This window comes from Amphibalanus amphitrite, unplaced genomic scaffold (assembly GCF_019059575.1).
Source record: "Amphibalanus amphitrite isolate SeventyFive unplaced genomic scaffold, NRLGWU_Aamphi_draft 000431F_arrow, whole genome shotgun sequence".
Lineage (NCBI taxonomy): Eukaryota > Metazoa > Arthropoda > Thecostraca > Balanomorpha > Balanidae > Amphibalanus > Amphibalanus amphitrite.
Window position 1 is genome coordinate 495,139 of NW_024881925.1, and position 13,485 is coordinate 508,623.

The 13,485-nt window shown below is 53.8% G+C and overlaps 1 protein-coding gene across 4 annotated transcripts in view; it reads right to left on the reverse strand.

Moving 5' to 3' along the window:
* Positions 1-13,485, reverse strand: part of LOC122391316 (collagen alpha-2(I) chain-like) — a 58,070-nt gene that overhangs the window by 40,936 nt on the left and 3,649 nt on the right. Inside the window, exons 5-6 of one of the 4 annotated variants that reach the window (XM_043385111.1) lie at positions 8,657-13,330; positions 7,072-8,548 (exon numbers count right to left, since the gene is read on the reverse strand). In XM_043385111.1, the coding sequence (XP_043241046.1) occupies positions 8,072-8,548; positions 8,657-9,241 (1,062 nt within the window). In that variant the 5' untranslated portion in view covers positions 9,242-13,330 and the 3' untranslated portion in view covers positions 7,072-8,071. Of the gene's footprint in view, positions 1-7,071; positions 13,331-13,485 lie in introns of those variants that run through there. The other 3 variants (XM_043385112.1, XM_043385113.1, XM_043385110.1) reach the window with 3 other exon arrangements.

A 13,485-nucleotide genomic window follows, 5' to 3' on the forward strand; every position in this document is an offset into this window, starting at 1 on the left:
TCAAGAGAGGCAATGGCCCAATGAGTCAAAGCAAGACAACTTTATGTTCAACTTTTTTTTGTTAAGTTAATTGAGAATGTTTCGAGCAGATTAAATGCAAAAAAGACATAAGATAATACATTTTTAATTTAGTCACCTCTATTGCTACGGAAGTGCGCCATATTTGTATGCTATTCCGTTTGTAATGCGCATCGGGCCGAGAGCCAAACTAGATCCGTTTGACGTCACTGATACGAATTTGCTCATGTAGTCGGTGCACTGAATGCGTTCTTGGGGAGCTGATTCGAATTAGCGTAGTGCGTATTTGGAACGGATCGCTCATGTAACCGAAACGTCCGAGGCACCGTCCGAGGCACACGATTCGGGCCGAATTTCACAAGAACTATTCTTTGCTGACTGGAAGCGTCAAAATGCAAAATACTAAGCATTTTTTTTTATTGGCTGCCTCGTAGAAAATAGCAAAAAAAGTTGGTATTTTGGTTTAGTCTTTGCATGTGAAATAAAATGAATGAAATATTTTGATAGATAATTTTTCTGACCACCCTGCTGTCGCTGCATGGCGAATCAGTGCCCACTGACTTAAAACAAGAAAACTTTGTTTTCATTTTTTGATTTCATGTTAATTTTAAATGTTTTGAGCCTATCAAATGATATAAGTATTTAAAATTTAGCTCAGTCGTCCCGGTAAATGCCGCAACTGCGCCATGACTCAGACTGTACGCTAATCCTATTCCGTTTGTGATGCGAATTACCGGCCGTCGAGGAGTCAGCCCGGGTGAGCCAAACAAGATCCGTTTGACGTAGATAAAACGAATTAGTCTCATGTAACCGTTGCCGTAGATACGTTTGTGGGGAGCTGATGCGCATTAGCGTAGTGCGTATTTGGAACGGATCGCTCATGTAACCCCGGTAATTGACGGAGAAGCCCAACCGCTAGACGTAGCGGGACGGGATAACAGCACAGCTGACGCTCTGTCCCGTATGCATCAGGAGCGGTTCCGGGCCCTGCAGCCGACCGCACGGCCCACACCAACGCGAACGCCGGCAGCCATTCGGGAGTTTCTGGTCAACCCGACGGAGGACTGCCACGCAGCGACGGGCTGCGTCATCTAGACAGCCTGGCGGAACAGCTGGTCATAGCGGGGCTGGCGCGGCGCCTGTATGACGCGGGAGCGCGGCGATACCGGCGGCTTTGCCGCATATACTGACTCATCGCCGCGCCCGCTGATGAGCGGACAGTGCTCAGATTCATCGCCCACCTCGTTCGTTGCGGGCTCACCGCCGCGCGTATTTCAACGGTTCTGGCCGGTGTGTACCATTAGCACGTGCGTCGCGGGGCACCGTGGATTGGACGCACCGAGAAGGTTCGCCTAGCGCTGCGCGGCGCGGCCAAAATCCCGCGAGCCCCTCGAGCCCCTCGTGTAGCAGCGACCCCGTCCCACCTGCGACGGCTCCACTCAGAGCTATGGCGGACTCAAATGCACCCCGTTGACCGCGCAGCCTGTCCTGCTCGGCTTCTTTGGCGCGCTGCGCGGCAGCGAATACCTTTCCCCGACGGCCCACACTTACGACCCCCGCCGCACGTGCCAATGGCGCCACCTGACCCTAAAGCTAGGCAGCCTACGACTTACGATACCAGCCTCCAAAACGGACCAGGTGCTGACCAGATGCTGTGCCGCCCGCCGCACGTCACGAGTTCGAGACAGAGCTTGACGACTGGATAGTGCGGAAGTGGCTCGTGCCGTATGACGAGCGGCGGCAGGGGCTGCCGAAAGGGTTGGTGCCGCTAATGGATGTGGAGCAGCGCAATCGGGCGAAAGTTCGACCGGTGATGGACTACCGGGAGTTGAATGGCTTTGTGACGGCTCACACTGCTGACAGCGACGTGTGCGCGGAACAGCTCCGCAAGTGGCGCCAGCACGGCGCAAATGTGGCGGTCGTGGACCTGAAGCGCGCCTACCTTCAGCTGCACCTGGAGGAGCGACTCTGGCCGTTTCAGACGGTGATGGTGCGGGGCAGCGGTTCTGCTTAACCCGCCTAGGTTTTGGATTGAATATCGCGCCCCTCGTGATGAAGGCTGTCGTACGTGCTGTGCTCGATCAGGACCCCGACATCGGGCGTGCCGTCCTCCCATATGTGGACGATCTTCTCGTAAATGAGGACATAGTCAGTGCCGAGCGCGTGGTGACGCATTTTGCGCAGTTAGGTATAGGTATATAGATAATGGACTTGGGGTAGCAGTATGCTATTTGTTGTCCATGTCATTATTGATAGCGTCGCACTGGATCAAAGTGGGCAATTCATTGACATATATCACAAACAGGATGGGTCCCAATACTGAGCCCTGCGGAACTCCGCTGGTCACAGCCTCTTCTCTAGATTCTTGGTCATGAACCACTACCTTCTGAGTCCTGTCTTGAAGAAAGTTTGTGATCCATTGAAGCACTGAAGTTTGGGCTGGACTGTAAGCCGCCGGAGCGGGCGGCCAGTGGAGCGCGGCTCCTGGGCCTGCGGGTGCACGAGGAGAACGGACAGCTGCGGTGGAAGCGAGACAATGCCGTGAGCGCGCTGCCAGAACGTGTGACTCGCCGATTTGTGTTCGCGTGGTGCGGAAGGCTAGTGGCCCACGTACCAGTGAGTGGGTGGCTTTGTTCCGCGGTCGCGTGGCTCAAGCGGCGTGTAAATGAGCTGACGCGTGGATGGGATGACATCACTGATGACGCCACGCTGCGTGAGCAGATGGACTGTATCGCGAGTCGCCTCGCCAGTGACGACCCGGCCCGTGGCGTGTGGTGTGTCGACGGGGACGAGGTGGTCGCCTGGACACACGCCAGCTCGCTGGCCACCGGAGTGGTCCTGGAGAACACAGACGGTGAGGTGATCGAGGACGCATGCTGGCTCAGGCGAGACGACACTGTACATATAAATATGGCCGAGCTCGATGCCGCTATTCGAGGCATTAGCTTGGCTGTTGCGTGGGGGGCACGGAGTATCGACCTCCGAACCGACTCGGTGACCGTGAAGCGGTGGATCGACGACGCGATCAGTGGCCGCGCGCGCCTCCGTACTAAAGCCAGCGGTGAGCTGCTCATCCGACGGCGTGTGGCGATTATCCGTCAGCTGGTCATCGAGCTGGAGGTCCGTCTGACCGTGTCGCTCGTGCGATCGGCGGATAATCGCGCTGATGCACTGACGCGGGTGCCCAGGGAGTGGCTCCGAGACGATCCGACGTCGACAGTGAGCGCGGCCGCGGTGGGCGAACCCTCGGCAGTAAGCGCGGCCATAGCGGGCGAGCCGCCTGCTGTAAACGCGAGCCTCGATGGTGCAGAGAGCGTGGCTGAAGTGCACGAACGAGCTGGGTCACCCGGGCGTCCGACGGACATTGTATTTTGCTCGTCGATGTATCGGCCGCTTCTCGAGAGACCAGGTACGCGCTGTGGTGAAAAATTGTGATGTCTGTCAAGCGATCGACCCGCTCCAGTTAAGTGGCGACACGGGTCATTGGGTGTACCACAGACGTGGCAAAGACTGGCCATTGATATAACTCATTATGGGGGCCATCCGTACCTCAGTGTGATCGACTGCGGGCCGTCGCGGTTCACTGTATGGTGTGCGTTATCCAGCGGCTGGAGGAGAAATTTTTGATCGAGGAGCCCCAGCGGAGCTCTTGTATGATAACGATCCTGTGTTCCGCGGCCGACCGCTTGCCGTGCTCGCCGCGCGCTGGGGAGTGGCGGTGAGGTTCCGGGCGGCCCATGCACCGAGCGGGAACGGTGTCATCGAGCGCTGCCACCGGACAGTGAAAGTCATCGCCGCCCGGAAACGGTGCGATATCGCCGAGGCGGTGCATTTGTATAACGTGACGCCCCGCGACGGCGAGACGGTGGCCAGCGCCCCGTTTTGTGGCGTGTACAGGTACGAGCCCAGTGACTGTGTGCGGTTGCCGGCTGCTTCGCCAGGGACGGCCGCGGACGGTGGGGCCGGGGCGCGGGAGCTCCCTGCGGTGGAGACGGGCCCATACACAGTCGGAGACGCTGTGTGGGTGCGCTGCCGTGGGACGCGCTGCACGGAGCCGTCCCGCCGGGGCCCGGTGGTGCTGCAGTCAGCTGATCCGGACCGGTGTCGGGAGACGTCTGGACAGCTGCAGGAGGTGATATGCGGTTTCGAGGGCTGCCAGGACAGAGGCCGGCGTGTCGCCGGTTCGGAGATACAGTCTGTTGGTTGATACCTGAGCATGACCGTATGTACCTACTGTGCACTCAACATAATGGTCTGTTCGTTTATTGCAGAGAGTTGCCTCATTCAATAAACAATAAATTCGAATGTTTGAAATGCTTATCCAGCTATGAGGCAACTCCACTGAAGTTTTGCTATCTGATCGAGCCGACAAGCCTGCAACTACAGCTATGGCCACTCCTGTTCAACCTATGCCCTCTGCAATCCAGTTGCAGTGCCGCTGGCCCAACTGTGGGTTCCAGACTCCGGCGCTTGACGGGTCAGTGGGCATTCAGCTGCTGCAGATGCATCAGACAGCGTCGCACCCACCAACCGCTGCTGCCGCCCCTGAGAAGGCCAAGTTACCAACACTGGAGGTCTCGCCAGATGGTGTTGTAACAGACACGGCGCTGGGGGTCTTCAGGCAGCAGCTCACGACCTACAAGCGAAGGGCCGGCATATCTGGCGATGACCCAGACACTGTGTTGCAGGCGCTGCCTTCGCCTGCGTACAGCCTGTTGTACGCCCGATTTGGTGCTGGACTCACATCCTTGAGTGAGCACCAACTCCTGACTCATATCGCAGACCGACCTGAGAACCGGCTATCCCACATCCTCAAGCTCCAGCGGATGAAGCACGATCCCGGTCAGCCCGTGGCGCAGTTCGCGGCGAGGCTGCCTGAGGTGGCGCGACAGTGTCACTTGGTCGTACAGTGCCGTTGTGACCGGGCAGTAAGCTTCGAAGAGGAGATGGTGCTATTCCAGTTCTTGTCGGGCTGGAATAGCGAATCGGACCACCACCTCACGACCTTTCTGACACCATGGGGCAGGTACCGCTACAAAACCGTCCCTCAAGGGTACAAGGTCTCCGGAGATGCCTACACTCACCGATTCGATCGGGTCACACTGAATGTGAAGTCTTGTGACAGGGTCATCGACGACTCCATCCTGTACCAGCCCACGATTCGATGCATGTTCCAACATGCGGCGGAGTATCTGACGCTCTGTGGCCGAAACGGCATCCTCCAGAACCGCGACAAGTTCGTGTTCTGTGAAAAGACCGTGGACTGGGCCGGCTTTCGTCTGGGCCCTGACGGCGTCCGACCGTTGCCGTCCCACACGGAGGCTATTCGGTCGTTTCCGACGCCGACCTCGGTGACCGACCTTCGATCATTCATGGCTCTGGTCAATCAAGTGTCGGCTTTCTATGCCACCCAGCCTAAACTCCTCCCCTTCCGCGCCCTCCTTAAGAAGGAGTGTCCTTCCGCAACAAGATCTCGTGCCTGCGTTTCGCATCCACTCGTTTCCGTGGGGGCATACCTGAGCATGACCGTATGTACCTACTGTGCACTCAACATAATGGTCTGTTCGTTTATTGCAGAGAGTTGCCTCATTCAAAAAACAATAAATTCGAATGTTTGAAATGCTTATCCAGCTAGTTGAAGCGATTCATTCGTCGTTCGTGATTCGTCGCCGGTGCCCGCCGCTTATACTGGCCCGCCTGGACGCGTATTCTGAGTACATGCTGCCGCAGCAGCCGGTGCCGCTGCCAGTGCATATGACCGGCGACGGCTTTTTCGAGTCCGCCGTCAATCACGCTGCCGGCGCTGGAGCCGTGGCCGGGCGTGCACCGGTTCCGCGTGACTGTGTGCACGCGGCCGACAACTTCGCAGCTCGGCCAACAGCAGCCGTACGTCTTCAATTTGGACGCCAACATGTTCTACGTCGACATGCCGATGCGCCGCTGCACCACTGGAGCTGGAGTGTAACGCCGGCGCCGCTGCCTTCATCAACCACGTGATACGCGCCGAGCACGACGAGGACGTGTATCTAGAGGGTGGCAGCACCAACGAGCGTGGCAGCGTGGTGGTTCCACGCTGCGACGCTCGGCAGCTGGAGCTGCGACCTCCAGGGACGGCCTGGTAGACAGCCTCAAGCTCGCCTGGAGTGGAGGAAGATCCCGCGCGAGACGCTGGACAACCTGATCAGTGGCATGCCTGAGTGCATGCAGGCGTGTGTGAAGGAGAGGGGTGGATACATTGGTAAATAAACCGTGCCACCATGCCGACTGGCATTCGTGCTGGCAGTCAACACATGCGCACGCAGCCTCAAATCGCCACTGAACATATGGTACCTTGACGATGCAACGACTGCAGACCCAGTTGCTGACGTCATCTCTGTTGGGTTGTGGCTATGCGCCACATGCTTCTGATCCGCGCAATGTTGCGATTGTTTAGTTTAGTGATGAGCCGTATTGTTGTTTGAACAGCTATGGCGTGGATTAACCATGATTTATCTACGTTTGTTCAGAGACTGAGTTGGTGGAACGCCATTAGTTATTATTATTTCATAGTTCGAGCCAAGTCTGCCGTACAAAGGCAAAACCTCCTATGTTCATTTTTGGCCGATTTGGCGTTTTTTATATCATTCGATTCGTGTTCCCATGTCGCGTATTTTGGTGCTGTCAGACCATTAATAAAATGTATATTTTAAGAATTATTTTGACTTAAGTTTTTTTGGAATTCCTATGTTCTGGGAATGCAACCGAAAAGCAAAGGCAAAACCACTGATGTTCTGATAAATGGCGAAATCTCCTTTGTTTAATCTCCTTTGTATACAAACCCATTTTTCAGAATAACATAGGAGAATTTGCCCATGTGGAATCGGTATCTTCCATTTGGAGGTACACTATTTCACAACGCAGGTGAGTTTTATTCGAGTTTTACCGCCTCAAACGGGCGGTTTATTTGATCTTGGCGTTGATTTAGGCTTTGATTCCTGCCGACGCGACCGGTCGAATAGTTACTGTGATTCAATTTTCTCACCGTGATTTCCTCACGAATTTAAAACATTAATCGATAATCATTGTCACTTATGTGTATTTAGGTAACCTATCGCCATGAAGCCTCGCAAAGGGGGCGTGCCCTATGCATATAACAGGAAAGTGGCCGGAAGACCTCATGTTCTTGTTCAGTGGGAAGACGTCAGCAAGGGCCAATCGCACTACGTGCCTCTCTCGTCTCTTAGAGGTTCACATTGTGGCGGTTCAGCGGTCACGATGCTTCATGGGAAGAAACTGTGGACCGGAGTCATAGTTTTCAAGCCACCGAAAAGCTTCGGCCTTGTGCAAGGTAAATACTTTTAAATGTGCAAGTACATACGTATTACATGAACCATGTTTGACTGTATTTGAAAACATTAAAAAGACAACAATCAGCGTTTCTTTTAGGATCAATTGTTTACATTGAATTCATTCAGTTCATTGAGTACCAGACATGTTCTTGGATCCCAACTGTGGATCTATGATCTCGGTGGATCCCGTGACAAAATGGAATCATGGATCCATGATCCCAATGGATCTCTGGACGAAAGCGAAGGTCGGATCTATGATCCCAGTGGATCTCTCGACAAAACCAAAGGTTGGATCCATGATCCGAGTGGATCTCTCGACAAAAACAGTTTTTGACACTTATAACTGTTAATAACGGTTAATTAACCAATTTAAGCTTGAACTTGGGCATCATTAGTCACATATTGCACTGAATCACGGTCTTGAACCTGCTATCTTGTTCTTGGATGATAGCAGGTTGGGGAGCTTGGGATCTATGATCCAAGTGGATCTCTCGACAAAACCGAATGCCGGATCCATGATCCGAGTGGATCTCTCGACAAAATGGAGACTCGGATCTATGATCCCATATGATATCGGATCCAGATCCATGGGATCAGATCTCCAGATCCATTTCTAGGATCCACGAACATGTCTGTTGAGTACATTCATACATTGAGTACATTCAGTTCATTCAGCGGCCCTGAAAATAGTAATTACAGACTCAGGAATCCCATCAACCCGCTTTTCACAGAGGTCGAAGATGAGGCGGTGACACCGACACCGAGTGGACCAGGCGGAGACGGAGCACCGAGCGTACTGGATGGAGACGGAGCACCGACTGGACCGGACGGAGACAGCACACTGACTGGACCGGACGGAGGCAGCACATCGAGCGGACCAGGCGGAGACGGAGCACCGAGCGTACTGGATGGAGACGGAGCACCGACTGGACCGGACGGAGACAGCACACTGACTGGACCGGACAGAGACAGCACAACGAGCGTACCGGATGGAGACGGAGCACCGACTGGACCGGACGGAGAGAGCACACCGAGCGAACCAGGCGGAGACAGCACACCGAGTGGAATGGACGGAGGCAGCACATCGAGCGGACCAGGCGGAGACGGAGCACCGAGCGTACCGGATGGAGACGGAGCACCGACTGGACCGGACGGAGACAGCACACTGACTGGACCGGACGGAGGCAGCACATCGAGCGGACCAGGCGGAGACGGAGCACCGAGCGTACCGGATGGAGACGGAGCACCGACTGGACCGGACGGAGACAGCACACTGACTGGACCGGACGGAGGCAGCACATCGAGCGGACCAGGCGGAGACGGAGCACCGAGCGTACCGGATGGAGACGGAGCACCGACTGGACCGGACGGAGAGAGCACACCGAGCGAACCAGGCGGAGACAGCACACCGAGTGGAATGGACGGAGGCAGCACATCGAGCGGACCAGGCGGAGACGGAGCACCGAGCGTACCGGATGGAGACGGAGCACCGACTGGACCGGACGGAGACAGCACACTGACTGGACCGGACGGAGGCAGCACATCGAGCGGACCAGGCGGAGACGGAGCACCCAGCGTACCGGACGGAGACGGAGCGCCGACTGGACCGGACGGAGACAGCACACCGAGCGAACCAGGCGGAGACAGCACACCGAGTGGAATGGACGGAGGCAGCACATCGAGCGGACCAGGCGGAGACGGAACACCGACTGGAACGGACGGAGACAGGACACCGAGTGAACCAGGCGGAGACAGCACACCGAGTGGAATGGACGGAGGCATGACACCGAGTGGACCAGGCGGAGACGGAGCACCGGGCGGACCTGGTGACGAGCTGTTTTGTGACGAAGCCTTTGCATATCTGGAGCCAGAGAGGGAAGCAATGCCCGAGACATCGGAAATGCAAAGATATTTGAACCCACTGACTTCCATGAATGACGCGAACATGGAGTCGGTAGAACATCTGTTTCTGAGCGAAGACGAGCTGTTGCTTGAAGTGTCCCCGTTAGTAGGCATATTCACGCCAAGAGCCGCCACTAACACACACGGCGACATGCAAGGTACGACCGAGGAAACTGTTGACCCAGATGATCTTCCGGAAGCAGAAGGAGAAGTAGACTCGCCAGCGACCAGCTCACCCCCACCTAAGCGAAGAAAAACGGCAGTCAAGAAGAGAGCGAGAACCTCCGCACAGAAAGTCGCCAACTTCGCGCAGAAGCATCCGGTACTAAATGTTCCAAAACAGTGCAAGGATGGATGCCGCAATGAGTGTTTCAAGAAGGTTTTGGAATCCACTCGGATCGAGATTAACACTGAGGTCAACCAGCTCAGCCGTGAGGCACGCCAACAGTGGTATCGAACTTACGTCAAGTCAACAGACGTGCATGTTCGTCGTCCCGAACACCGGAGGGAATCTGATCCCAGGCGTACCAGGGCGTTCTCCTGGTCGTTGCCATCTGGAGACAAATCGGTCACTGTGTGCAGATCGTTCTATCTGACAACACTCGGGTTCGCGGCTGATAACGCTGAAGCTGTCCTATCAGCCGTCAAAGATGGTTCGATCCGGCCGGCAGGAGACGAGCGGGGGTGTCACTGCCCTTCGAACAAGACTGACCGCTATATGATCAAGGATCACGTCAACTTATACCACCCAATCAAGCACCACTATCGCTATATGCATGCGCCTCAGAGGATGTACTTACCCTCAGATGTAACTGTGCGTGACATGTACACAGACTACACCCGCCGTGGTGGGCAGTGCTCTTACGAGACATACAGGAAGGTCGTGCGCGAGATGAACATCTCGTTCGCACAACTCGCGGGAGAAGAGTGTGCGAAATGCTCCGTTCATCTCCAGCATTTGAAGGACTGCCATGGAAGGCAGGCGAAGGAACCCTCCGAGCACATCGAAGGATGTAGTGAGTGCTGCGCTCACGCTGAACACATGGATCTAGCCAAGATAGCTAGAAACGAGTATCGTGCCGACGCAGATAGAACATGGAGTGATGATGAGATCGTGCTGTCAGCCGATATGATGAAAGTCATGGTAATTCCGATTCTTCCCTTGAAAGAAGCCATCTTCACACAGAGACTAATTTGCTACAATGAAACTTTCAGCATCCTCATGCCGACAGACAAAGGAGATAAATCAAGCAGAAGGGCTCTCCAGAAGGAGAACAGTATGTGCGTAGTCTGGCACGAAGGACACGCTGGACGGAGCGCAGAAGAGGTCGCCGCAGCATATGTGCTGTACCTCGAGTCCGCCTGTCGGGACGTCGCTCATGTTACCATCTGGGCGGATAATTGTGGTGCGCAGAATAAGAGTTGGGCCTTGTGCAGCGCTCTTCTGAAGACGGTCAACTCTACGAAGACGAGAACGAGCACGATCACAGTGAAGTTTTTGGAAACAGGACACACGTCCATGTCGGCTGACGCTGTACATCAGACGATATCAAAGAGGTTCAAGCAACGGAAGATACAAGATTTTGAAGACTATGTCAAGGCTACGGAGGCTAGTGGCACAAAAACCATGCAAATGAGGCCACAGGTGAACATGGTAGAAGTGGAGGACGGGATCAGCCGGCAGCGACTGGCGGCGCTGTCAAGCGACGAACAACGGCCATATCTGGCGGACCTGAAGGCTCTGAGAGTTCGGCGGGGGTCCGAGGACCTCATGATGAAGACTGACCTAAAAGGGACAACGTGGATGGCATACAAGCTAACGAAGAGCACGTTTTCAGCAGAAGAGCCGCTGCCAATGAGATCGAAGATATCTGGTATCGAGAAGGCAAAGATCAAGGCCATCTGCGAGACGCTCGTGCCTCATCTCGAGCAGCACAAGCGTGCCTTCTGGGAGACGATGGCGGCCGGCACAAGCGCGCCTGCAGGGACGACATTCGCCACCACAACTCAGTCACGCAAAAGGCGACGAACCCGATGAACATCGGGACATGATGAAGACATAGGCGTAGCGTTGCCTGGTGTTGTGATGATGCATTTGTATCGGCTCACAGTCTTGATGATTTCTTGTGGTATAGCTTGTGGTATCAATCAATCAATCAATCAATCATCAATCAATCATCAATCATCAATCAATCTGCAATATAAGCGTCAGACGATGCGTTTTGTGTAACCGCAATGTGATCAATCAATCTGCAATATAAGCGTCAGACGATGCGTTTTGTGTAACCGCAATGTTGCGTGTATGATCATTTTGACGAACGAATACATGCTTTGTTTAGACTTTGTCTTTCTGTCATGTTCGCGAGGACATGACAACCACGCATTAGAATGATTTATAACAACTAGCATACTTTCTTTTCATCGACGAAGCGTACTGGCAATAAATTATTTGATATTTCAATATCACTGGTATTCGTATTTGATACTTTGCCTTTAATCGCACCACATGAGCATCGCGTAGGTATTTGCTTTCCAACGCCCTAATTTCCCAACACAGTGTTTTTTTATAGTATTTTGCAACATAGGAGTTTTTGCCTTTGCAATGGAAAGGGATAATTTCTTAACATAGGGGATTTTGACGGCCTTTTGCAACATAGGGGTTTTTGTCTTCGCAAGGGAAAGGTATAATTTCTTAACATAGGGGATTTTGACGGCATTTTGCAACAAAGGTGTTTTTGCCTTTGCATCGCTCATAAAAATTACACTGGCATAACCTACTTTTAGCCTTTTCATGGATAGTATTTGGCATTGTCATTTTATTTTATAACAATGAAATTTCTCGTTTTCTAAGGATTCCGAGGATATACGATTTTGTGACATCTGTTGTTTCTTACGTCGACAATTACCAAAAACACAAAAACTGCTCTAGTGAAAAATAAAATATCGGCGAAAATCGAAACATAGGAGGTTTTGCCTTTGTACGGCAGAAGTGCACGTGTAGCATGAGGACCGGAGTTCAGAAGTTGGTTGGACGCCTTTGGTTGGACGGTCCCTCACCACTAAGGTCCTCCTGTCCGTAATGGCCGCCGCCATGCGTTCTTGTGTTGTTGTCGTGTTGCACTGAAGAGAGAAAACTTCTGGTGTTTAATGATGTCACAAATAAATGAGGTATTTGTCCAACGATACACGCCAACAAATGGGATTAATTAGCTCACCACTGGCTTAGCGCTTCATGATAGCTCACTCCTGCTTCATATAGCTCAAACTAGCTCATCTCTAATAGTCTCCAATTTGCTCACCCTGAGCTCCCAGCTCCGAATTAGCTCACCACTGGCTCATAACTAAATAAATCTAACCACTGGCTCATAGCTCCATGGAGCTCGTAGCCCTAAATTAGCTCACCATTGGCTCATAGCTCCACAACAGTTCACATGATGGCTTTCAAACCGAATCAGTCTGATTCATGATCTCCACTTCCTAGCCCCAAACTCAGTCTAACCGCATCAGTCACCCAGGCACAACATTAGGTGCAGACACTGTATGAAAATAGATCTTTATGGTCACCAATCTGTGTTGGTATGCGCATGAAAACTCTCACTGAACTGACCCCGACTTCGGTGTGTTTTACCCGACCCCCGGACCTCAGTGGTAGATTAGCTGATCTCGTCAGTCGCGCCGGTGGCATTTTCCGGCGCACTTCCCGCGCCACCACTGCCCCCGGCGTTGGCGGCGCGGTGATGGGAGAATCATCAGGCTCGCCACCACCGCCGAGCGCCGGACGTCTCTTCACATCCCCCTCGTCCTTTGCTAGTGTGTCACTGATCGGCCTTTTCAGGGCTCAGCCCCCAACAACCCACCATGACTGGCTCCGACTCCGGCATCCTCCGACAAAGGTTTGTCACCGTCCGTCTGGCTGAAGTCTCCACTGCAGCAGCCGATGTTGAAGACGCCGCTCCTGATGATGCCGCAGAGGGAGTAACCCGTCCGGGAGGAGTTGGAGGACATGAGTCGGTGTGTGGAGGCGTGACGTCCGTCTCTGGAGTGTCCGAGGAGTGGTTTAGATGGTCGTCAGCGGTCACCAACTGCAGACAGAGAGAGAAGGGGCGGAGTGTTATTGTCCCGACGTGCCCTGATGTGTCCAGAGATGATGCGCTTCCGAGAGATTATGCGCTCTGATGATGAAGCTGCATGCTATAGTTCGTTTGTTTTTCTTTCTTTGACCCCCACTGTAAACATC